At 44.7% G+C, this 26,917-nt stretch overlaps 1 protein-coding gene across 2 annotated transcripts; it reads left to right on the top strand.

Annotated features, from left to right (window-relative positions):
• The first annotated feature begins 1,772 nt into the window (after nucleotides 1-1,772).
• On the top strand, nucleotides 1,773-26,700 carry arl9 (ADP-ribosylation factor-like 9). 2 transcript variants are annotated; one of them, XM_072252139.1, is made up of 4 exons: nucleotides 1,773-2,142; nucleotides 9,400-9,568; nucleotides 14,952-15,127; nucleotides 26,288-26,700. In XM_072252139.1, exons 1-4 carry the CDS (start codon nucleotides 1,972-1,974, stop codon nucleotides 26,459-26,461), a joined length of 690 nt encoding a protein of 229 aa, XP_072108240.1. In that variant the 5' UTR covers nucleotides 1,773-1,971; the 3' UTR covers nucleotides 26,462-26,700. The 2 variants fall into 2 exon arrangements, with proteins under 2 accessions (XP_072108240.1, XP_072108239.1); XM_072252138.1 differs by having other exon boundaries at nucleotides 1,773-2,163.
• Nucleotides 26,701-26,917: the final 217 nt, after the last annotated feature.

Raw genomic sequence — 26,917 nt, 5'->3', positions numbered from 1 at the left:
TAGAAGAAATGAAATTCATAGTCATAGTCATACTTTATTGATCCCGGGGGAAATTGGTTTTCGTTACAGTTGCACCATAAATAATAAATAGTAATAGAACCATAATAGTTAAATAGTAATATGTAAATTATGCCAGTAAATTATGAAATAAGTCCAGGACCAGCCTATTGGCTCAGGGTGTCTGACCCTCCAAGGGAGGAGTTGTAAAGTTTGATGGCCACAGGCAGGAATGACTTCCTATGACGCTCTGTGCTGCATCTCGGTGGAATGAGTCTCTGGCTGAATGTACTCCTGTGCCCACCCAGTACATTATGTAGTGGATGGGAGACATTGTCCAAAATGGCATGCAACTTAGACAGCATCCTCTTTTCAGACACCACCGTGAGAGAGTCCAGTTCCACCCCCACAGCATCACTGGCCTTACGGAAAGGGTTGATTATTTTCTAAACGGAGAGAAAATACAAAACACTTAGTTGCAAAGGGACTTGGGAGTCCTTGTGCAGGGTTCCCTAGTTAGTTTGCAAGTTGAGTCTGTGATGAAGAAAGCAACTGCAATGTGTGCATTCATTTCAAGAGGACTAGAATATAAAAGCAAGGATGCAATGTCCAGACTTTATGAAGCACTGGTGAGGCCTCACTTGGAGTATTGTGAGCAAGTTTTGACTCCGTATCTTAGAAAGGATGTGCTGAAGCCGGAGAGGGTTCAAAGGAGGTTCACAAAAATTATTCCAGGTTTGAACAGCTTGTCATATGAAGAGCATTTAATAGCTCTGGGCCTGTATTCACTAGAATTCAGAAGAGTGAGGGGTGACCTATTTGAAACCTGTCGAATGGTGAAAGGCCTTGATTGAGTGGATGTGGAGAGTATGTTTCCTGTGGTAGGAGAATGTTAAGATCAGAGGACACAGCCACAGAATAGAGGGGCGTCCTTTTAGAAAGGAGATAAGGAGAAATTTCTTTAACCAAAGGTGGTGAATCAGTGGAATTCTTTGCCACAAAAGCTGCTATGTAGGCCAAGTCTTTATGTATATTTAAGGCAGAGGTTCATAGATTCTTAACTGGTCAGAGCATGAAGGGATACAGGGAAAAGGCAAGAGACTGGAGCTGAAAGAAAAATTGGATCAGCCATGATGAAACGGCAGAACAGATGTGATGGGCCAAATGGCGTAATTCTGCTCCTATACCTTATTCTGCTGTCTATCTCTTGTAGTTTTATGGTCAAACACAACTCATATCATAAGTCTTTCAATTCTGGAATCATTTTCTTGAACCTCCTCTGGACCCTCTCCAATATCAGCACATTCTTTTTAAGATAAGGGGCACAAAACTGCTCACAATGCTCCAAGTGAGGCCTCACCCATGCCTTATAAAGCCTCAACATTACATCCTCCAGTCCTTCTGCAGCCTCTCTTCTTCAACACTACCTGCCCCCCTACCTATCTTCGTATGGTCTGCAAACTTGCCGCAAAGCCATCAATTCCATCATCCAAATCACACTGTTTGCCTCCTGCCTATCAGCCACTGCTGGATTCTGACCTGTAATGTTTTGTTAAGCTGGCTCATGTGGCACCTTGTCAAAGGCTTCTGTAAATCCAAGTATACAATATCCACTTATTCTCCTTTAACTACTCTGCTTGTTGTTTCTTCAAAGAATTCCAACAGATTTGCCCTGGAGGAAACCATGGTGACCACGGTCTATTTTATCCGGTGCCTCCAAGTATCCAAGGCCTCATTCAGCGCCTGGCCCCGTGTCCCGTCCGTCTCTGGGTCGGAGGGCCCGGGCGGCGAGGCTGCTCCTCCGGCTGACGGCGGCACCGGCTCACAATGCCAGGGCTGCGCTCACAGAGGGCGTGTCGGCGGCCGGGGGAGAGGCCTTGTCTGCAGCCTGGGAGTGGCTCCGAGCCCGGAATGAAGCCGCGTTCGCTCAGCCGCTCCCACCCGTAATCGGGCCGGGCCGGGTCGGTGCTGCTGATGCTGGAGCAGATTTATCGGACCGGGCTGCTCGGGGTAGCAGTGGTGCTGGTCGGCGGAGTCCTTTACGCCGCCTGGGGCAGATGGTTCGGGGGCGAGAGGCCCGAGGGCAAGGCTGGCAAGGGGGAGAGGCCGGTGGTCGGGGCGGGGGCGGAGGAGGAGGAGATCCCGGTGAGTGAGCCGAGGCCGGAGGTAAGGCCGAGAGTTTCTCCTCGATCCATTTACTGACCTTTTAAAGGCCGGGATTACACGACAATTTGTGCTGAAATACTCGGAAGTAGTGCAAATCGGAACGTTCTTGTCATAGAAACTAGAACATCGTCGAGCTGTCTGTGTGTGTGTGGGGTCTGCTTTGTCAATATTTATTTCACCTGAGATGGGATCAGACAAGATTAGCTGCCTGAACTTTTCAAGTTTAAGTTTTCCTCTGAATAGATTCCCCACAGTGTTCACTAGACTGTGAGTAATTTCAAACAGCAATCCTCACTTTATAGCTTGTTTTATTATGAGTCAAGCCCTTCAAAGCAAATATAATTGATGGTCAGCAAGGAAAATCATAAAGAGTATTATGGGAAAGGCCACTTTAATTTTCAGTGACATTAACTATGAGCCTGACCTCGCTGTAGAAGTATTAGTCTGAGCAGCAGGATACCCTGCGGGCCCTGAACTTGTTTTAACTAGCGTTGGGTGTTGGTAAAATATTGTGGAAGAGGTGTGCCTCCATACGAAGGAGGTTTACTCTATCAAAACAACTGCAACCGTGCTGGAAGTGCCTGGGCTTGCAATGTGGTCAACCCTTCCAGTACCATCACCCCTCACCATAAACACAAGTTTACATTTATTCACCATTGCTTCTGGGTAGCAGAATTTTCTGTATCTTAATCTTCAGCATTTGAAGACAAAAGATAACCTTTTCAATGGTTTACGTTTAAATTATGTCACTATTGCGAGATCAGGCTAAACTGGTTCTGGTCCTCTGAATTCATCCACTCATTCCAATATTGGAATTGTGCTTTAACCAATTTCCCCCCGGATCAATAAAGTATGACTGTGACTATAAATGTACCTATTTTATTTTACCCATATGTGCAACTAATAATGTAGAAAACCTTTTTATATCCTTAAGTACATAATATAGGCAACCTTGACATGACAACTGCAGGAAATTCACCATTACAAAATTCACAAATTATTTGAGATATGAAGTAAAATTAATTCTTATAGAATTTATGTGGGGTAAAAGTAAATTTTAAAAACTGACTGCTTAACCCAGTTTTGGAGTTTTGTCCACGTTGTCACCGGCATTCCCTTCTTCTCCAAAGGACAAAACTCACCTCAAAATGTGGTCTATGTACTTCCTCAAATTAGTCATTTTGACTGTGCAGTTTATCTTCCTTTTTATTTTGCAGATGGTTCCTTTGTATCGGGGAACAAGTTTTCTGGTATATCTATTAAAACTCAAATAAGTACTTCATTTTTGTTTCTTCTTTCCTTTATGCTGAACTTTGTATCCCAGTTTCACATGTGGCCTGTCCAAGTTGTGCAATGTGTTTCAATTCCACCACTCTTTCTGAATTTCCACAATTCCAGGTTCCATGAATAGCCTTTTTACTTGGAAGTCTGTTCAATAACATTGAAAGGACATTTGGAGATACATGGATCGGAGAGGTTTAGAGGGCTATGAGCCAAAGGTGGGCTGCTTGGGCTGGCTCAATGGTTCAATTTCATGTCAGTATACGACCTGAAATCCTTATTGTTTGCAAACATCCATGAAACAGAAAGTATTCCAAGTGAATGACAGAAAAACATTAGAACCCTAAAGCCCCCCTTCCCTCTTTGTTCCAGCAAAAAGCATCAGCCCCTCCACCCACACCCACCAAACAATAACAACTCCCCACCCCCAGAAACCATGATCTATTGACCATCCAAAACTACAACACCTCGACATCTCACAGGCCCACTCTCTAACTGATGAGGGAGCGAGATATTGCTCCTGTCACAGTGAGGGTGAGGCCAGCAACTTGCTGTTTTGATGTGACAATCTGCAGCATTGCTTATTTTGTGTTCCCCCGACTTGAGAATCAGCTGACTCTCTCTCACCACAGAGAGGGAGCTTGATAGCTCGAGTGCAGAGGCCTCTGACAGCCATGTCCACTAATTGGATGTTTCGATCTCCTGCGACGCTTAGTGGGTGGCATCATTGAGGGATCGGGTCATCCACAGGGCCTCACCCCAAAGGCGCATGGCTTCCGAAGGTTCCAAAGCGCAGGCTGCTCGGCTAGCTCCGAAGAGCAAGAATGTCTTCTGTGAAGAACATAGTTTGAGCACAGTTGTAGATCATGGGCTCCGACGGGACTCTAGCCACCTTGAAAAGGGAAAAAAGAGACATGAGAATAAGAGATTTAAGCTGTTTTGTGAATGAACTCAAAGAAGTCGTCCAGGGTCCGCAAAAACTTCTGGCACTGTCTTTACAAATACCTGGGGATACGAATTGATAATAAACTGGACTGGTCAAAGAACACCGAGGCTGTCTACAAGAAGGGTCAGAGCCGTCTCTATTTCCTGAGGACACTGAGGTCCTTCAACATCCGCCGGACGATGCTGAGGATGTTCTAGGAGTCTGTGGTGGCCAGTGCGATCATGTTTGCTGTTGTGTGCTGGGGCAGCAGGCTGAGGGTAGCAGACACCAACAGAATCAACAAACTCATTCGTAAGGCCAGTGATGTTGTGGGGATGGAACTGGACTCTCTCACGGTGGTATCTGAAAAGAGGATGCTGTCCAAGTTGCATGCCATCTTGGACAATGTCTCCCATCCACTACATAATGGACTGGGTGGGCACAGGAGTACATTCAGCCAGAGGCTCATTCCACCGAGATGCAGCACAGAGCGTCATAGGAAGTCATTCCTGCCTGTGGCCATCAAACTTTACAACTCCTCCCTTGGAGAGTCAGACAGCCTGAGCCAATAGGCTGGTCCTGGACTTATTTCATAATTTACATATTACTATTTAACTATTTATGGTTTTATTACTATTTATTTATGGTGCAACTGTAACGAAAACCAATTTCCCCTGGGATCAATAAAGTATGACTATGACTATTTAGCTCCCCCCACTTGCTGGGCAACACAGTTGGCATGGATATGTTTGACCTGAGGGCCTGTAGTGACACTGTATAGTGAAAGTTCAGAGGGAAATGGGCCAAACATTGGCAAATGGGACTACCTTAGGCAGGCAACTTGGTAAACATGGACAAGTTGAACCATTCCTGTAGTGTATTACTCTGTCACCCCTTGCTGATCTGAGGGAGTGTGAAGGGCGTGAGCAATAAGTGCAGTCTGGATGGGTTGTCACCTTTTTCCCTGAAGTGCAAGAAGCTGAGGATGACCTTGTTAGAGGTGTGCACAGCCATGAAAGGAATGAACATGGGGGAGGGAGGGAGGAAAGCAGAGGGCTAAAGTGCGAGGGGAGAAGTTTTAAAGGGGCATGAGAGTTGTGGGCTTAAATTGGGTGAAATTTGTTCATTGTGTTCAGGAAAGTTTTCTCTGGATTCCAGTCTGATTTAACCAATGGTCCAAGAGCAGGGATGTGATGCTGAGGCTTTATAAGGCACTGGTGAGGCCTCACCTTGAGAATTGTGAACAGTTTTGAGCCCCTCATCTTAGAAAAGATATGAAACATAGAAAACCTACAGCACAATATAGGCTCTTCGTCCCACAAAGTTGTGCCAACCATGTCCTTACCTTAGAAATTACTAGGCTTACCCATAGCCCTCTATTTTTCTAAGCTCCATATACCTATCCAAAAGTCTCTTAAAAGACCCTATAGTATCCGCCTCCATCACCGTTGCCGGCAGCCCATTCCACACACTCACCACTCTCTGAGTAAAAAACTTACCCCTGATATCTCCTCTGTACCTACTCCACAGCACCTTAAACCTGTGCCCTCTTGTGGCAACCATTTCAGCCCTGGGAAAAAGCCTCTGACTATCCACATGATCAGTGCCTCTCATCATCTTATACACCTCTATCAGGTCACCTCTCATCCTCCATCGCTCCAAGGAGAAAAGGCCGAGTTCACACAACCTATTCTCATAAGGCATGCTCTCCAATACAGGCAACATCCTTGTAAATCTCCTCTGCACCCTTTCTATGGCTTCCACATCCTTCCTGTAGTGAGGCGACCAGAACTGAGCACAGTACTCCAAGTGGGGTCTGACCAGGGTCCTATATAGCTGCAACATTACCTCTCGGCTCCTAAATTCAATTCCACGACTGAAGAAGGCCAATACACCGTATGCCTTCTTAACCACAGAGTCAACCTGCGTAGCAGCTTTGACTGTCCTATGGACTCGGACCCCAAGATCCCTCTGATCCTCCACACTGCCGAGAGTCTTACCATTAATACTATATTCTGCCATCATATTTGACCTACCAAAATGAACCACTTCACACTTATCTGGATTGAACTCCATCTGCCACTTCTCAGCCCAGTTTTGCATCCTATCAATGTCCAGCTGTAACCTCTGACAGTCCTCCACACTATCCACAACACCCCCAACCTTTGTGTCATCAGCAAACTTACTAACCCATCCCTCCACTTCCTCATCCAGGTCATTTATAAAATTCATGAAGAGTAAGGATCCCAGAACAGATCCCTGAGGCACACCACTGGTCACTGGCCCATATGACCCATCCACAACCACTCTTTGCCTTCTGTGGGTAAGCCAGTTCTGGATCCACAAAGCAATTTCTCCTTGGATCCCATGCCTCCTTACTTTCTCAATAAGCCTTGCATGGGGTACCTTGCCTTGCTGAAATCCATATACACTCTTCCTTCATCAATGCATTTAGTCACATCCTCAAAAAATTCAATCAGGCTCATAAGGTACGACCTGCCTTCGACAAAACCATGCTGACTATTCCTAATCATATTATACCTCTCCAAATGTTCATAAATCCTGCCTCTCAGGATCTTCTCCATCAATTTCCCAGCCACTGAAGTAAGACTCACTGTTCTATAATTTCCTGGGCTATCTCTACTCCCTTTCTTGAATAAAGGAACAACATCCGGAACTTCTCCCGTCCCCATCGATGATGGCATTGGAGAGGGTCAAGAGGAGGTTCACAAGGATGATTCCAGAAATGAAAGGGTTATCATATGAGGAACGTTTGATGGCTCTGGGTCTGTACTCACTGGAATTCAGAAGGATGGGGGTGGGGGGAATCTCATTGAAAACTTTTGAATGTTGAAATCGAATGGTAATCTTACAGGAGGACTCCTAAGTCCCTCTGCACCTCTGATGTTTGAATTTTCTCCCCATTTAGATAATAGTCTGCACTATTGTTTTTTTTACCAAAATGCATTATCATACTGTATTCCATCTGCCACTTTTTTGCCTATTCTTCCAATTTGTCTAAGTCCTGCTGCAAATGCATTGTTTCCTCAGCACTACCTACCCCTCCACCTACCTTCGCATCATCTGCAAACTTTGCCACAAAGCCATCAATTCTATGATCTAAATCATTGACAAACAATGTGAAAAGTAACGGTCCCAATACTGACTTCTGACGAACACCACTAGTCACTGGCAGCCAACCGGAAAAGGCCCCTTTTATTCCCACTCACTGCCTCCTGCCTGTCAGCTATTCCTCCATCCATGCCAGTATCTTTCCTGTAACACCACAGGATTTGATCTTGTTAAACAGCCTCGTGTGTCACCTTATCAAATACCTTCTCATAATCCAAGTCAATGACGTCCACTGCCTCTCCTTTGCCCACCCTGCTTGTTGCTTTCTCAAAGAACTCCAACAGATTTGTCAGGCAAGATTTCCCTTACTGAAACCATGCTGACTTCGACTTATTTTATCATTAGTCTCCGAGTACCTCAAAACCTCATCCTTAATAGTAGACTACAACACTTTCCCAACCACTGAGGTTAGGCTAGACATCTCTGTAGTTCTGGAATGAAACACTTCATCCTGAGAGCAGATGCAGCAGAGACAGAGGAACTGAGAGAAGGGGCTGGTATTTTCACAAGTGACGTGTGGGAAGAGGTATAGTCCAGTTAGCTGTGAGACTGGGCGTGTTTATAAAAGGTATCACTAGATAGTCTGTCTCCAGAGATAGAGACAGTGAGATCCAGAAAGGCGAGGGAGCTGTCAGAAATGGACCAGGTAAATTTGAGGACAGGGTGGAGGTTGGAGGCAAAGTTGATGAAGTCGACGAGCTCCACTTGGGCGCAGGAAGCAGCCTGGATGCAGTGATTGACGTAGTATAGGAAGAGTTGGGGAGCGATACCGGTGTCGGCTTGGAACGTGGACTGATCCATGCCGTCGACAAAAAGGCAAGCATAGCTGAGACCAATGTGAGTGCTTGTGGCTACACCTTTGGTTTGAAGGAAGTGGACGGAGCCGAAGGAGAAATTAATGAGGGGGAGGACCAGTTCCACCAGACGGAAGAGAGTGGTGGGAAGGGCTTTTGTCCAGAAAGAAGCAGAGAGCTTTAAGGCCCTCACAGTGGGGGATGGAGGATAACAGGGACTGAACATCCATAGTGAAAATGAGATGATCAGAGCTAGGGAACTTAAAGTCACTGAAAAATTTAAGATCTTCTACTGTGCCCTAAAATTTACTTGGTCCATTTCCAACACCTCCCTTCCCTGTCTCGATCTCTCTGTCTCCATCTCTGGAGATAGTCTATCTACTGATATCTCTTATAAACCCACTGATTCTCACAGTTACTTAGACTATACCACTTCCCACCCTGTCACTTGTGAAAATGGCATCCCATTCTCTCAATTCCTTTGTCTCTGCCGCATCTGCTCTGAGGATGAGGCTTTTCATTCCAGAACTACTGAGGTGTCCTCCTATTTCAAGGAATAGGGCTTCCCTTTCTCTACCAGCACTGCCCTCACCCACATATCTTCTATGTCATGTTCGTCTGCCCTCACCTACTGCCTCATGAGCCTCTGTGTCCAGCATGTAATTCTGTTACTTCCACCATCTCCAAGGGGATCCCACCACCAGGCACACCTCTCTCTACCCCCAACTTTCTGCTTTCCACAGGGATCGCTCCCTTCCCAGCACTTACAATTGCCTTGGTGTAGGGAGGCTGCGCTGTCAGTGCTAGAAGATGAAATTAATAAAATGGGTGCCCGTGGGTGATTGCTTCCATGTTCTTTGAATCATTGTGGAAGGGAGATAAAAACATTGACAGAAATTGACAGTGGATCTTTAGGTGTGGTATATTTCTGAGTCTCGGTGTCCTGCATTAAAGTTTGGTCTCAGCTCTGATTACACTGATCTGACAATATACATCAAATGAAACTGAGTGAAGCTGATAGAAATTCATTTTGTCAATTTTTATCAAGTTTTGTAAAGACCAAATTCATTTTTAAGCATTTATCTTTTTTTTTTGTTCTGAAAGGATGAAGAAAATGTGAAACACATTCTTGTGGTTGGCCTTGCCGGGGCAGGGAAAACCAGTGTCCTGCGCAGTCTGTCTACCTGCACAATGAGCAGGAGTGACGGGCCCACCAAGATGTTCAACAGTGTGTCTGTGAAGACTGAAGATGCTGAGATTGAATTTCTAGAGAGTAAGTAGAAAGGTCATGACCAATGCATCCGTTATCTCTTCAACAACCTCTCTCAGGACATCTGGTCCAGCTGACTTAGCCGCCTTAAGACCTTTCAGTTTGCCTGGCACTTTTCCCTTTGTAATAGCAATGGCACTCACTCCTGCTCCCTGACACTCACAGACCTTGGACACACTGCTAGTGTCTTCCACAGTGAAGACTGATGCAAAGTACCCATTCAGTTATCTGCTGTTTCTTTGTCCTCCATTACTACCTCACCAGTTTTCATTTTCCAGCGGTCCAATGTCAACTCTCACCTCCCTTTTACTCCTTTTATAACTGAAAAGACTTTTAGTATTCTGTTTTATATGATTGGCTAGTTCGCCCTAATATTTCATCTTTTCCCTTCTTATAGCTTTTTAAATTGCCTTTTGTTGGATTTTAAAAGCTTCCCAATCATACAACTTCCCTTTCACTTTTGCTACCTTATATGCCCTTTCCTTGGCTTTTATGCAGTCCTGAACTTCCCTTGTCAGTCAATACCTGCAAATTAGATGGCTTCAATTTAGTAGCACTATCCTCGACAATACCAAACAAGGCAGTCAAAGGATTGGGCTTAAAGCTGACATTGAAAAGTACAGAAAACGTTTGAAATACATCTTTCCAGAATTTTTCAAGGCTCGGACAGGTCCAAAACATATGAATTAGTGTGGCCACTCCATTAGTACATCTATCACAGTAAGGGGAAATATCTACGTAGAAACGGGAGAGCTTGTCTTTAGACATATGAACTCTATGAACCACTTTGAATTGTAATAAAGAATGACGAGCACATAGAAACTACCATAGAACCATAGAAACTACAGCACAGAAACAGGCCTTTTGGCCCTTCTTGGCTGTGCTGAACCATTTTCTGCCTAGTCCCACTGACCTGCACACGGACCATATCCCTCCATACACCTCCCATCCATGTATCTGTCCAATTTATTCTTAAATGTTAAAAAAGAACCCGCATTTACCACCTCGTCTGGCAGCTCATTCCATACTCCCACCACTCTCTGTGTGAAGAAGCCCCCCCTAATGTTCCCTTTAAACTTTTCCCCCCTCACCCTTAACCCATGTCCTCTGGTTTTTTTCTCCCCTTGCCTCAGTGGAAAAAGCCTGCTTGCATTCACTCTATCTATACCCATCATAATTTTATATACCTCTATCAGATCTCCCCTCATTCTTCTACGCTCCAGGGAATAAAGTCCTAACCTATTCAACCTTTCCCTGTAACTGAGTTTCTCAAGTCCCGGCAACGTCCTTGTAAACCTTCTCTGCACTCTTTCAACCTTATTTATATCCTTCCTGTAATTTGGTGACCAAAACTGATTAATAAAGGCTAATGTACCAAAAGCTCTCTTTACGATCCTATCTACCTGTGACGCCACTTTTAGGGAATTTTGTATCTGTATTCCCAGATCCCTCTGTTCCACTGCACTCCTCAGTGCCTTACCATTAACCCTGTATGTTCTATGTTGGTTTGTCCTTCCAACGTGCAATACCTCAGACTTGTCAGTATTAAACTCCATCTGCCATTTTTCAGCCCATTTTTCCAGCTGGTCCAAGTCCCTCTGCAGGCTCTGAAAACCTTCCTCACTGTCTACTACACCTCCAATCTTTGTATCATCAGCAAACTTGCTGATCCAATTTATCACATTATCATCCAGGTCATTGATATAGATGACAAATAACAATGGACCCAGCACTGATCCCTGTGGCACACCACTAGTCACAGGCCTCCACTCAGAGAAGCAATTCTCTACCACCACTCTATGGCTTCTTCCATCGAGCCAATGTCTAATCCAGTTTACCACCTCTCCATATATACCTAGCGACTGAATTTTCCTAACTAACCTCCCATGCGGGACCTTGTCAAAGGCCTTACTGAAGTCCATGTAGACAATATCCACTGCCTTCCCTTCATCCACTTTCCTGGTAACCTCCTCGAAAAACTCCAACAGATTGGTCAAACGTGACCTACCACGCACAAAGCCATGTTGACTCTCCCTAATAAGCCCCTGTCTGTCCAAATGCTTGTAGATTCTGTCTCTTAGTACTCCCTCCAATAACTTAACCTACTACTGACGTTAAACTCACTGGCCTATAATTTCCCGGATTACTTTTTGATCCTTTTTTAAACAACAGAACAACATGAGCCACTCTCCAATCCTCCGGCACTTCACCCGTAGACAGCGACATTTTAAATATTTCTGCCAGGGCCCCCGCAGTTTCAACACTAGTCTCCTTCAAGGTCTGAGGGAACACCTTGTCAGGTCCCGGGAATTTATCCACTTTAATTTTCCTCAAGGCAGCAAGCACCTCCTCCTTTTCAATCTGTACAGTTTCCATGGTCTCACTACTTGATTCCCTCAATTCCATAGATTTCATACCAGTTTCCTTAGTAAATACAGACGCAAAAAACCTATTTAAGATCTCCCCCATTTCCTTTGGTTCCGCACAAAGCCGACCACTCTGATCTTCAAGAGGACCAATTTTATCCCTTACAATCCTTTTGCTCTTAATATACTTGTAAAAGCTCTTTGGATTATCCTTCACTTTGACTGCCAAGGCAACCTCATGTCTTCTTTTTGCCTTCCTGATTTCTTTCTTAAGTATTTTCTTGCACTTCTTATACTCCTCAAGCACCTGATTTACCCCCTGTTTCCTATACATTTCATACAACTCCCTCTTCTTCTTTATCAGAGTTGCAATATCCCTTGAGAACCAAGGTTCCTTATTCCTATTCACTTTGCCTTTAATCCTGACAGGAACATACAAACTCTGCACTCTCAAAATTTCCCCTTTGAAGGCTTCCCACCTATCAATCACATCTTTGCCAGAGAACAACCTGTCCCAATCCACGCTTTTTAGATCCTTTCTCATTTCTTCAAATTTGGCCTTCTTCCAGTTCAGAACCTCAACCCTAGGACCAGATCTATCCTTGTCCATGATCAAATTGAAACTAATGGCGTTATGATCACTGGAACCAAAGTGCTCCCCTACACAGACTTCCGTCACTTGCCCTAATTCGTTTCGTAATAGGAGATCCAATATTGCATCCCCTCTAGCTGGTCCCTCTATATACTGATGTAAAAAACTTTCCTGAACACATTTTACAAACTCTAAACCATCTAGACCTCTAACAGTATGGGAGTCCCAATCAATGTATGGAAAATTAAAATCCCCTACCACCACAACTTCATGTTTCCTGCAGTTGCCTGCTATCTCTCTGCAGATTTGCTCTTCCAAGTCTCGCTGACTATTGGGTGGTCTGTAATACAATCCCACTAATGTGACCATACCTTTCCTGTTTCTCAGCTCCACCCATAAGGACTCAGTAGACAAGCCCTCTAATCTGTCCTGCCTGAGCACTGCTGTAATATTTTCCCTAACAAGCAATGCTACTCCCCCACCTTTCATAATGGTGATGAATTAATCAATTTTAAAATAATCTTCCAGCTGTCTTCAGATATGAAAATCTGTAAATCCTTTTCCCAATCTCCTTTGATTTTATCTAAAGGGGCCTTTTTCAGTCCCAACAGTAGACCATAAATGTTAGATATTGAACCGTTGTCAAAGGGTTTCAGATTAAAAATTGTATCTATTATATTCTTATCTGGACTTGTAGGAAATGTATGTAATTGAGATCTTAAAAAATCTCTAATCTGTAAGTATCGAAAAAAGTGAGTATTGGAAAGGTTAAATTTCGTTGAAAGTTGCACAAAAGAAGAGAGATTCCTTCCATCAAACAAATCCTGAAATCATTTAATACCCAATCTATCCCATTCTTTAAAAGATAAGTCAATTAAAGATGGTTTAAAAAAAAACAATTAGAAAATATGGGACTTGAGAGGGAGAATCTCAATAAACCAAAATGTTTTCTAAACTGTAACCAAATCCTCAAAGTATGTTTAACCACAACATTGTCAGTCAGTTTATTTAAAGGTAAAGGAAGTGAAAATCCAGGTAAAGAAATAGTGGAAAACTTCATAACAGAGTTGACTTCCAAAGAAACCCATATTGGGCAATTCTCATGGTTAATGTAATATATCCAGAACATAATATTTTGTGTATTAACTGCCCAATAATATAACCTAAAATTGGGTAAGGCAAATCCTCCGTTCTGTTTGGTTTTTTGAAGGTGAGCTTTATGAATTTTGCCTCTGTGGTACAATTTAACTCTATCTGAATTTGTATCCCGTCACTGGCTTGTCCACCCTTACATTCATGTTATTAACCTCTATTTAGCTCTGTTTACCACACCCTGCTGTCATGGACACCCTGTGCAATACCGCCATCACTTCTTATCCGGACAGTGTGAATGCACACTAATTACTGTATAATATTACGGTAATTCTTGCAATGCCATCTTATCAGTGTAAACTTAAATATTTGAAATCTTGTACATCTTATTTTTAAGGTAATATACATTTTATGCTTTCTTATTTCCATTCTAATTTTTGTATATCTGTACACTTGTAATGCTACTATGGCACTATAATTTCCTTCGGGATCAATAAAGTATAAAGAACAATTTTCAGCAAAAAGAACAAGAAGGAGTTTTGCAACAGATGGGATGGCCACCACAGAGCCCTGATTGAGGCTGTCTGGGATTACCTGGAGAGACAGAAGCAAGTGAGACAGCCAAAGTCCGGAGAAGAACTGTGACAGGGTCTCCAAGATGCTTGGAACAATCTGCGAGCCAATTTTCTTATAAAACTGCACGACAGTGTACCTAGGAGAATTGATGCAGTTTTAAAGGCAAAGGGTGGTCGCACCAAATATTGATCAAGTTTTTTTTACTGTTTCCTGCTCTTTATAGTAATTTTTTGATATTTATAATCCTATAATTATATTTGAAAACGTCTTTGCTGTACGGAATTTTTTTGACCTGTGCCTAAGACTTTTGCAGTGTACTGTACCTATGACAGCACTGTGAAGGAATTGTAGACTTGCATTCCCAGATGCCTCTGTTCTGTCTCACCACTCAGTGCCCTACTGCTCACCATGTAAGACTTACCGTGGTTGGGCTTCCCAAAGTGCAACACCTCACATTTGTCTGCATTAAATTCCACTTGCCACTTTTCAGTCCACTTTTCCAGCGAGCCCAGATTCCACTGCAAGCCATGATAGCCGCCTTGGCTGTCCACCGCATCCCAATCTTGGTGTCACCTCCAAATTTGACGAACAGTTTGCTACAATATCATCCAGATCCCTAATGCCTTGCAGCATATTAACTATGATCTTTGGTGCTGTAGGACTCTGTGATGCTAATTTTTTAAAAAGGGAGAGAATATGATTCTAGATGCTTTAATCTGCTGTGACTGCACTGTATGAGTTGTTGTGTTTTGTGTCCTAGTTGGTGGTGGTGAATCTGTACGCCGGTGCTGGTCCTCCCACCTGCCTGGAGCAAAGGCTGTTGTCTATGTGGTAGATTCAGCGGACCCTACGCGGATGCCACTTGCGAAACAAGAACTTCACCAATTAGTTCAAAGGGATCCAACGCTTCCTGTTGTCGTTTTGGCCAATAAACAGGTATGTTTTTCACCACTTTGCACAAGTGGAAAGATTGCGTGAGTCAGAGCTAGCGACAAAGGATGAGAGGCAACTTGATGGAGATGAACAAGATTTTGAGAGGCATAGATAGAGTGGGTAGGCAGCAGGTAACAATGGTCAATGCCAGAGTGCTGGGGCAGCAGGCTGAGGGTAGCAGACACCAACAGAATCAACAAACTCATTCGTAAGGCCAGTGATGTTGTAGGGATGGAACTGGACTCTCTCACGGTGGTGTATGAAAAGAGGATGCTGTCCAAGTTGCATGCCATCTTGGACAATGTCTCCCACCCACTACATAATGTACTGGTTGGGCACAGGAGTACATTCAGCCAGAGACTCATTCCTCCGAGATGCAACACTGAGCGTCATAGGAAGCCATTCTGCCTGTGGCCATCAAACTTTACAACTCCTCCCTTGGAGGGTCAGACACCCTGAGTCAATAGGCTGGTCCTGGACTTATTTCCTGGCATAATTTACATATTACTATTTAATTATTTATGATGCAACTGTAGCATAAACCAATTTCCCCCGGGATCAATAAAATATGACTATGACGATGACTATTAAGGTGAGTTAAGGTGAGTTGAGGCAAGTTCAGAGGAAATGACAGAGTGGTGGGTGTCTGGAATGCTGGGGTGGTAGTACAGGCAGCTACAATAGCTGTTTCTAAAAGACTTTTGGATAAGCACATGAATGAAAGAAAAAGGAGGATTATGGGCTGTGTATGAGGGAGGAGTTATGGTTGACCCTGGAGTATCTTTATAAAGGGCAGCAAAATGGTGTAGGTTGAAAGGCCCGTACTGTGCTGTACTGTGTTGTGTTCTATAAACAGCACAGTTCTATATGTGTTCCCTGCGGACCAGTTTATCTTTGTTCCACTGCTGTTCGCATGAAGCCTCCTTCCTGATGATTCATTCCTTGAGGCCAGTCTATCAAGAAACCATCAACCTCTGCCTTAAATATATGTAAAAACTTGGCCTCCATAGCTGCCCGTGGCAACGAATTCCACAGTTTGATCATTCCCTGGCTAAAGAAATTCCTCCTCATCTCCATTCTTAATCCTCCAGTTGAGGAACGTCTGCGCAGGCGCGTGGGCTCAGCAAGTTAGACCGGTGGGAAGAGTGTAAAATGAAGACAGCTTTATGGAGTGGGCGACGGAGTAGAGGGAGACAGAGTAGGAGGGCTTTGGCTCAACAGGTCTTCGGCAATAACAGGTCAAGGCGAGAAAGTTACTTGTGAAAAATAGAAACAGGAAATATGTCTGTGAGGCCGGAGATCAGTACTGGGTGTCAGATGTGGGATGTCGAGGAGAATCCCAGCCTCCCAGCGGGCCACATCTGTGCCAGGTGTGTCGAGCTGCAGCTCCTTAGGGACTACATTAGGGAACTGGAGCTGCAGCTCGATGACCTTCGTCCAGTCAGGGAGAGTGAGGAGGTGATACAGAGGAGCTATGGGCAAGTAGTCACACCGGGGCCTCGGGAGACAGACAAGTGGGTAACAGTCAGGAGAGGGAAGGGCAGGAGGCAGATACTAGAGAGTACCCCTGTGGCTGTACCCCTTGACAATAAGTACTCCTGTTTGAGTACTGTTTGGGGGAGGACGACCTACCTGGGGGAAGCAACAGTGGCCGTGTCTCTGGCACAGAGTCTGGCCCTGTGGCTCAGAAGGGTAGGGAAAGGAAGAGGAAGGCAGCAGTGACAGGGGACTCTATAGTTAGGGGGTCAGACAGGCGATTCTGTGGATGCAGGAAAGAAACTCGGATGGTAGTTTGCCTCCCAGGTGTCAGGGTCCGGGATATTTCTGATCGTGTCCACGATATCCTGAAGTGGGACAGAGAACAACCAGAGGTTGTGGTACATATTGGTACCAATGACATAGGTAGGAAAAGGGAGGAGGTCTTGAAAACAGAGCACAGGGAGTTAGGAAGGAAGTTGAGAAGCAGGACCGCAAAGGTAGTAATCTCGGGATTACTGCCTGTGCCACGTGACAGTGAGTATAGGAATAGAATGAGGTGGAGGATAAATGCGTGGCTGAGGGATTGGAGCAGGGGGCAGGGATTCAGATTTCTGGATCATTGGGACCTCTTTTGGGGCAGGTGTGACCTGTACATAAAGGACGGGTTGCACTTGAATCCCAGGGGGACCAATATCCTGGCGGGGAAGTTTGCCAAGGCTACTGGGGAGAGTTTGAACTAGAATTGCTGGGGGGTGGGAACCGAACTGAAGAGACTGGGGAAGAGGAGGTTGGCTCACAAATAGAGAAAGCTTGGAGACAGTGCGAGAGGGAGGATAGGCAGGTGATAGAGAAGGGATGCACTCAGACCAATGGTTTGAGATGTGTCTATTTTAATGCAAGAAGCATTGTGAATAAAATGGATGAGTTTAGAGCGTGGATCAGTACTTGGAGCTATGATTTTGTGGCCATTACAGAGACTTGGATGGCTCAGGGGCAGGAATGGTTACTTAGAGTGCTGGTTTTTAGATGATTCAGAAAGGACAAAAGAGCTGGGGGTGTGGCACTGCTGATCAGAGATAGTGTCACGGCTGCAGAAAATGAGGAAGTCATGGAGGGATTGTCTACGGAGTCTCTGTGGGTGGAAGTTAGAAACAGGAAGGGGTCAGTATCTTGACTGGGTGTTTTTTTAACATAGACATCAAATTTGCAGACAGGGAGACAGATTCTGAAAAGGAGTAATAATAACAGGGTGGTTGTGGTGGGAGATTTTAATTTCCCAAATATTGTTTGGCATCTCCCTAGACTGAGGGGTTTAGCGGGGGTGGAGTTTGTTAGGTGTATGTCGATAAGCCTACAAGAGGAGAGGCAGTACTTGATCTGGTATTGGGAAATGAACCTGGTCAGGTGTCAGGTCTCTCAGTGGGAGAGCATTTTGGAGACAGTGATCACAGTTCTATCTCCTCCACTATAGTATTGGAGAGAGATAGGAACAGACAAGTTAGGAAAGTGTTTAATTGGAGTAAGGGGAAACATGAAGCTATTGGGCAGGAACTTGGAAGCATAAATTGGGAACAGATGTTCTCAGGGATAAGTACAGCAAAAATGTGGCAAATGTTCTGGGGATATTTGCGTGGAGTTCTGCATAGATACATTCCAATGAGACGGAAAGGACGGTAGGGTACAGGAACTGTGGTGTACAAAGGCTGTTGTAAATCTAGTCAAGAAGAGAAGAAAAGCTTACGAAAGGTTCAATAAACTAGGTAATGGTAGAGGTCTAGAAGCTTATAAGTCCAGCAGGAAGGAGCTTAAGAATGAAATTAGGAGAGCCAGAAGGGGCCATGAGAAGGCCTTGGTGAGCAGGATTAAAGAAAACCTCAAGGCATTCTACAAGTATGTGAAAAGCAAGAGGATAAGATATGAGAGAATAGGACCTATCAAGTGTGACAGTGGAAACATGTGTATAGAACTGGAGGAGATAGCAGAGGTACTTAATGAATACTTTGCTTCAGTACTCACTACAGAAAAGGATCTTGGTGATTGCAGTGATGACTTGCTGCAGACTGAAAAGCTTTAGCATATCGACATTAAGAAAGAGGATGTGCTGGAGCTTTTGGAAAGCATCAATTTGGATAAGTCGCCGGGACCAGATGAGATGTACCCCAGGCTACTGTGGGAGGCGAGGGAGGAGATTGCTGAGCTGCTGGCAATGACCTTTGCATCATCAATGAGGACGGGAGAGGTTCTGGAGGATTGGAGAGTTGCAGATGTTGTTCCCTTATTCAAGAAAGGTAGTAGAGATAGCCCAGGAAATTATAGACCAGTGAGTCTTACTTCAGTGGTTGGTAAGTTGATGGAAAAGATCCTGAGAGGCAGGATTTATGAACATTTGGAGAGGGATAATATGATTAGGAATAGTCAGCATGGCTTTGTCAAAGGCAGGTTGTGCCTTACGAGCCTGATTGAATTCTTTCAGGATGTAACAAAACACATTGATGAAGGAAGAACAGTAGATGTAGTGTATATGAATTTAAGCAAGGCATTTGATAAGGTACCCCATGCAAGGCTTATTGAGAAAGTAAGGAGGCATGGGATCCAAGGGGACATTGCTTTGTGGATCCAGAATTGACTTGCTCACAGAGCAAAGAGTGGTTGTAGACGGGCCATATTCTGCATGGAGGTCAGCGACCAGTGGTGTGCCTCAGGGATCTGTTCTGGGACCCCTTCTTTTCGTGATTTTATGAATGACCTGGATGAGGAAGTGGAGGGATGGGTTAGTAAGTTTGCTGATGACACAAAGGTTGGGGGTGTTGTGGATGGTGTGGAGGGCTGTCAGAGGTTACAGCGGGACATTGATAGGATGAAAACTGGGCTGAGAAGTGGCAGATGGAGTTCAACCCAGATAAGTGTGAAGTGGTTCATTTTGGTAGGTCAAATATGATGGCAGAATATAGTATTAATGGTAAGACTCTTGGCAGTGTGGAGCATCAGAGGGATCTTGGGGTCCGAATTCATAGGACATTCAAAGCAGCTGCACAGTTTGACTCTGTGATTAAGAAGGCAAATGGTGCACTGGCCTTCATCAATTGTGGGATTGAGTTTAAGAGCCGAGAGGTAATGTTGCAGCTATATAGGACCCTGGTCAGACCCCACTTGGAGTACTGTGCTGAGTTCTGGTCGCCTCACTACAGGAAGGATGTGGAAACATAGAAAGGGTGCAGAGGAGATTTACAAGGATGTTGCCTGGATTGGGGAGAATGCCTTATGAGAATAGGTTGAGTGAACTCAGCCTTTTCTCCTGGAGTGACGGAGGATGAGAGGTGACCTGATAGAGGTGTATAAGATGATGAGAGGCATTGATCGTGTGGCTAGTCAGAGGCTTTTTCCCAGGGCTGAAATGGCTATCACGAGAGGGCACAGTTTTAAGGTGCTGGGGAGCAGGTACAGAGGAGATGTCAGGGGTGAGTTTTTTACGCAGAGACTGGTGAGTGTGTGGAATGGGCTGCTGACGACGCTGGTGGAGGTGGATACAGTAGGGTCTTTTAAGAGACTGCTGGATAGGTACGAGGAGCTTAGACAAATAGAGGGCTATGGTAACTGTAGGTAATTTCTGAATTAAGTACAGATCTGGCAGAGTATTGTGGGCCGAAAGGCCTGTATTGATTACACTGTAGGTTTTCTATGTTTCTATGTTAAAGGACACCCCTCTATTCTGAGGCTGTGTGCTCTGGTCTTAGATTCTCCCACTGTAAGAAACATCCTCTCCACCTGCACTCTGTCAAGGCCTTTCACTATTCCATGAGTTTCAAGAAGGTCACCCCACAATTCCAGCAAGTACTGGTCCAGAGCCATCACACACTCCTTATATGATCAGCCTTTAAGTCCTGGAATCATTTTTGTGAACTTCCTTTGAACCCGCTCCACTGTCAGCACATCCCTTCTAAGATGATGTTCTTCTCTGATCCTTGTGGCGCATCGGGCGGTCGCCTTGCCATCCGTTTAACGTTTGACTTGTTTTTTTCACAAGTCCAAGTTGCTCGCTCGATACTTAACCCATCACGGATGGAAATCGTGCAAGGAGCTGGTCGGATTTGAACCCGGGACCAATCACCTTGGTGTCCAGTGCGGTGCCATTACAATTCTGGCCAGCTTTTTCTACGAAAAGCATCCAAAGTTGTTCACAATACTCAAAGTGAAGCCTCACCAGTGCTTTACAAAGTGTCAATGTTACATCCTTGCTTTTATATTCTACTTCTCTTGAAATGAATGCTCACATCACATTTACCTTCTTTACCACCAAACCAACTTACAAACCTCCACACAGACGCCCGAGTCTCCTTGCACCTCAGATTTCTGAATCATCTCTCCATTTAGAAAGTTGACTACCCTTTTATTCCTTCTACCAAAATGCATGACCATACACTTCCTGACACTGTATTCCATCTGCCACTTCTTTGCTATTCTCTGAAATCGTCTAATTCTGTAACCTCTACTTTCTTAAAACTACCTTCCCCTCTGCCTATCTTTGGATCATATGCAAACTTTGCAACAAAACTACCAATTCCGTCATCCAGGTCATTGAAGTGGTCCCAACACGGACACCTGTGGAACACCACTAGTCGCCGGCAGTCAACCAGAAAAGGCTCCCTTTATTCCCACTCTTTGCCTCCTGAAATCAGCCACTGCCTTATCCATGCTAGAATCTTTTCTGTAATACCATGGGCTCATAGCTTGTTAAGCAGCCTCGTGAGTGGTACCTTGTCAAGGGTCTTCTGAAAATCCAACTACACACCATCAACTGATTCTCCCTTGCCTATCCTGCCTGTTACTTCTTCAAAGAATTCCAACAGATTTGTCAAGGCAAGATTTTCCCCTGAGGAAACCAAGCTGACTACAGCCTATTTTATCATGTGCCTCCAAGTACCCCAAAACAACATCCATAACAATCAACTCCAACATCTTCCCAACTACTAACTGGCCTATAATTTCTGTTCTTCTGCCTCTCTCCCTTCTTAAGATGTGAAGAGATATCTGCAATTCTCCAGTCTTCCAGGAACCATTCCAGAATCAAGTGATTATTGAAAAGATCATTGCTAATGCCTCCACAATCTCTTTAGTCACCTCTTTCAGAACTCTGGGTGTACACCATCTTGTCCAGGTGGTTTACCTACCTTCAGACCTTTCCGTTTTCCAAGAACCTGCTCCCTAGTAATACTATTTTCACACACTTCATGACCCCCTAACACCTGAAACTTCCACCATACTGCTAGTGTCTTCCACAGTGCAAGATGCTTATTCAGTTCATCCGCCATTTCCTTGTCCTCCATTACTATCTCTCCAGCATTGTTTTCCATCGGTCCAATATCTTCTCATTAATCTGCCTCGTGCCATTGATCTGCAGCCTGACCAGAGCCCTCCATATCCCTCCCATTCATGTAGCTATCCAAACTTCTCTTAACCGATGAAATGGAGGTCACATGCATGACCTCCACTGGCAGCTTGATCCACACTCTAAGAAATTCCCCCTGATGTTCCCCTTAAACCTTTGAAACTTAACCCATAGGCTGTACTTGCTTACATTTACCCTATCTATTCCCCTCATCATTTTGTATATCATTATTGCCCTACGCTCCAGGCAATAAAGTCCTAATATTCAATCTTTCTCTATACCTCAGATCCTCAAATCATTTTATCTAATTCATCACAATTTTACTTACTAATTTTCAATATTCCAACCATCTTTCTGACTTTCATATCAGTGACAGCCTGCACAGCTGTCTGGGAGAGAGAATTGCACAGCTTCACACACTTCTGCATGAAGACATGTGTCCTTGACTGACTCCTTGTTCTGAGATACTGACACTGCCTGGGTAAGCACCTCCTGCATCTGTTAGTTTATCTCTCAAAGTTTTGATGAGATCTTATCTCATTCTCCTAAACTTTAGAGAATATAGGTGTGGCCCATTCCATCTCTCATGTGACAGATTTGTTATTCAAGGAAACAATTTGGCCAAAGTTTTCCTGTACACTCTCTCTCTCTCTCTCTACAACATGTATTTTTTTTTGTCAAAGTGACCAAAATTGTGGACAACAATTCTAGGTATGGTTTTTGCTCACATCTGATATAATTGTAGGCAGATATTCTCAGCGCTTACTTTAGCCCTTCTGTGATGAAGGCCAGTTTATACGGCACAGGAGCAGAATTAGGCTCTTATCCCTCTTCAGCACTATGAAAAAGGAGATAGAGTTGTGGTCACTACCTCCAAAATGCTCTCCCTCTGAGAGCCCTGACACCTGACCAGGCTCATTTCCCAATACCAGATCAAGTACAGCCTCTCCTCTTGTAGGCTTATCTACATATTGTGTCAAGAAACCTTCCTGAACACACCAAAAAACACTCAACCCTATCCAAACCCCTTGTGCTAAGGAGATGCCAATCAATATTAGGAAAGTTAAAATCACCCATTACAACAACCCTATTATTATTGCACCCCCCCCCCCCCAGAATCTGCCTCCCCATCTGCTCCTTGATATAGAACATAGAATAGTATAGCACAGTACAGGCCCTTCAGCCCACAATGTTGTGCCAACCCTCAAACCCTGCCTCCCATATAAGCCCCCAACTTAAATTCCTCCGTATACCTGTCTAGTAGTCTCTTAAACTTCACTAGTGTATCTGCCTCCACCACTGACTCAGGCAGAGCATTCCACGCACCAACCACTCTCTGAGTAAAAAACCTTCCTCTAATATCCCCCTTGAACTTCCCACCCCTTACCTTAAAGCCACGTCCTCTTGTATTGAGCAGTGGTGCCCTGGGGAAGAGGCGCTGGCTATCCACTCTATCTATTCCTCTTAATATCTTGTATACCTCTATCATGTCTCCTGTCATCCTCCTTCTCTCCAAAGAGTAAAGCCCTCACTCCCTGTTAATATTAGGGGGTGTATAAAAAACACCCAGTAGAGTTATTGCCCCCTTCCTGTTTCTGACTTCCACCCACAATGACTCAGTAGACAATCCCTCCATGACTTCCTCCTTTTCTGTAGCCTGAACACTATCCCTGATTAGCAGTGGCACTCCCACACCTCTTTTGCCTCCCTCCCTGTCCTTTTTGAAACATCTAAAGTCCAGCATACCCAGCAGCCATTCCTTTCCCTGAGACATCAAAGTCTCTGTAATGGCCACGATGTCATATTTCCACGTATTGATCCACCCTCTACATTCATCCGCTTTGTATTAAAATACTCCTTGCATTAAAATAGACACATCTCAAACCATCAGGCTTAGTGTAACTTTGCTCTATCATCTGCCTGTCCTTCCTCACAAACTCCCTACAAGCTGCCACTACTGGTGCGTCAGCTGGCCCATCCTGTGCCTCTTCACTTCGGTTCCTGCCCCCTGCAAATCTAGTTTAAACCCTCCCCAATACCATTAGCAAACCTCCCTCCCAGGATATTGGTTCCCCTCCAGTTCAGGTGCAATCCGTCCCACTTGTACAGGTCACCCCCTCACCAGAAAAGATTCCATTGATCCAAGAACTTAAAACCCTGCCCCCTGCACCATCTCCTCAGCCACTCACTCATCCGTATTACCTTCCTGTTCTGACTTTCCCTGGCTCGTGGCACTGTGAGTAATCCTGAGATTACCACCTCGGAGGTCCTGCTCTTCAGCCTCCTTCCTAACTCCCTAAGCTTACTGTGCAGAACCTCCACCCCTCTCCCGCCTATGTCATTGGTACCAACATGTACCACGACCTCCCCTTCAAGAATATTCTGCAACCACTCAGAGACATCCTGGACCTGAGCACCTGGGAGGTAACACACTATCCCAACATCTCTTTTGCTGCTGCAGAATCTCCTATCTGTCCCCCTAACGATTGAGTCCCCTATGACTATTGCTCCACCAGACTTCCCCCTACCCTTCTGAGGCTCAGAGCCGACCACAGTGCTATTGGTCTGGCTGCTGCTGCCTTGCCCAGATAGGTCAACCCCCTCAAACCTGTTGCTGAGGAGAACGGCCACAGGGGGACCCTGCACTGACTTCCTTCTCCCTTTACCTCTCTCGGTGTTCATTCATCTACTCCCCGAATTCTGCACTCTGGGTGGAACCACCTGCTCAAAGGTCGTATCTATCAATTGCTCTGCTTCCCAGATGATCCCAAGTTCATCCAGCTCCAGCTCCTTAATGTGCTCTTTCATGAGCTGGAGTTGGCTGCACTTCCCACAAGTGTAGTCATCGGGTTCCAAGAAATCCCACATCCTACAGGAGGAGCATCCTACTGCCATATCTGCCATCCTGCCTGCTCCGTACAATGGGCACCCAAGACCAAGTCAGCAATAGCACAAGGAAAAACCAGCCCTTCTTACCTGTTTCTTTGGCCTCAGTTTCTTGAATCAAAGTCTCAAAGTTCCCCTCTGTCTCTAGCCCCCACTCCGACGATGGCCACTCTGCTAGACCCTCTCTCTCTTATGGTTTAAAAATAAGAAGAAAAACCACGCAAGGAGAAAGAATACACTGCATTTGGTGCTGCCCTGCCTGCCTTCCACTGCCTTAATCGACACCAACATCTTCCCAACCACTGTCAAACTAACCAGCCAGTAGTTTCCTTTCTTCTGCCTCTCTCCGGTTTTGAAAAATGGAGTGACATTTGCAACTTTTCTGTCTTTTGGAACCATTCCTCGTAATTATGTCTCTGTTCCTCTGACTAAGGAATCTCCTATCAGCACTGCAGTCCTCTTCACCTCTCGCTCTTCTGAGCCACAGCCCACAACAGTGTCTGAAGTTATATGCTTATTATTGAGGGGAATAGCCACTGGCTGTGGGCTTCCCTTCCTTCTCCTGACAGTTACCCATCTCCTGCAACCTTGGGGTGACTACCTCCCTGTAGCTCCATCTGTCAACTCCTCATTCTCCCATATGTGTCAAAGGTCATCGGGCTGCAGCTCCGGATCCTTAATACATTCTCTCAGGAGCTGCAACTTGGTGCGGATGTCTCGCAGACTTCCCACATCCCACACAGAGTACAAAACACTGTCCCTGCACCCATTCTCACTCATCTGCTATGCCCTAACAGTTGAGGAATGAACTAAAAAGGACAGAGAGAGTAACTTACAAGACAATTTACTTCGCCCAAGACTGATGAACCAAATCCATTCTTAATACCCAAAACCAGTGGCTGCACTGATTGCACTTGAATTATTTTTATTGGCCCTTTCTAATGAATCCCTGTTACTGATTGGTTCCTCAACTCAAAGAAACTGCTGAAAACTCTGTCTTTGAAATCTCAATCGCCCTCCCGATTGAAAGGTCTCTCTTTTTACGCAGCCCTGACGTGGATTGACCAACTCGTACCTTTCCAGTTACCCACTTCATCTGCAGTTCCTTGTATTTACAGCTTGGGATTGTTGATAAAATCTACACTTGTTAAGGCTCGTGACCTGCTGTCTGTGCTGCTAGTAGGCAGGCATGGCTACAAGACTCAGCATGTTCTTGCAGACTAGATCTCATTCTGGCTTAAAAGTTCTGCTTTCTTCTTTAATAACTATCATCAAGGTTTTATCTTAACTAAGTAGACAAGACTGCAGAGATTGAGAACATAATGGGTGTTGATGTATGTAAATTTAAGGTAATCTTGAATGAAAAAAGTGCTGATTGATGGAACTATTTTGCTATTGTAATTGTTTTTCAGGATCTCAAAGGGGCCTGTACCATTTTGGAGGTTCATCAGAAGCTTTCCCTTGACGAACTTGGTGATGAACGAAAGCTTTTCCTCATCGGAACCCACGTGGCAGAAAGTGGTTGCCAAGTGCCAGCAAGTATACAAGATGCCAAGGAACTCATTGCCCACTTGGTGACCTCCTGAAGGGTGAACTTGGCTTTGAAACTATCTCCATTTGATCATGAGTCACTGCTCTTTGTTGTAATGTTACTAAAGCTCAATCTGGTCAAATTTGATTGGGATGTAGGAATTATTTTTAAATCTTAAGATTTAAAGAGCTGTTATAACACACCTGGGTTTGGGAAAAAAGAACTTAGCACAATGTTAATATACTTTCAACTTATTTTCTCTTCAAAAATCTGATTAAAAAAAGTTTGCCAATAGTTTTCAATATGTTGTAGTAAATGATCACTATACACCATTCTAATTATCATGTGCTCCGAACACTATATTGTTCCTTCCTTTCTCAGCAAAATAGTGTGCATGGGGGTATCCACTGTTAGCCAGCAATCTACTGTGTCCCAGTCCACTGACAAATTAGTTTACATCCAAGGATGTCGGACCTGCTTTGGTTCTGTTTCTGCACGTCTCATCTTATCC

Source organism: Mobula birostris, chromosome 3 (genome assembly GCF_030028105.1).
Source record: "Mobula birostris isolate sMobBir1 chromosome 3, sMobBir1.hap1, whole genome shotgun sequence".
Taxonomy (NCBI): Eukaryota; Metazoa; Chordata; class Chondrichthyes; order Myliobatiformes; family Myliobatidae; genus Mobula; species Mobula birostris.
Note: the sequence above shows the minus strand (reverse complement) of the source record. Positions and strands in the feature narration are given on the sequence as shown.

Bases quoted from the DNA above. Each gene is read 5' to 3' on its own strand.
- arl9 (XM_072252138.1), top strand. From the start codon at position 1,972: ATGCTGGAGCAGATTTATCGGACCGGGCTGCTCGGGGTAGCAGTGGTG. The intron at 2,164-9,399 runs GTAAGGCCGAGA...TTGTTCTGAAAG, and splicing joins TGAGTGAGCCGAGGCCGGAG to GATGAAGAAAATGTGAAACA. The intron at 9,569-14,951 runs GTAAGTAGAAAG...TTTGTGTCCTAG, and splicing joins TGAGATTGAATTTCTAGAGA to TTGGTGGTGGTGAATCTGTA.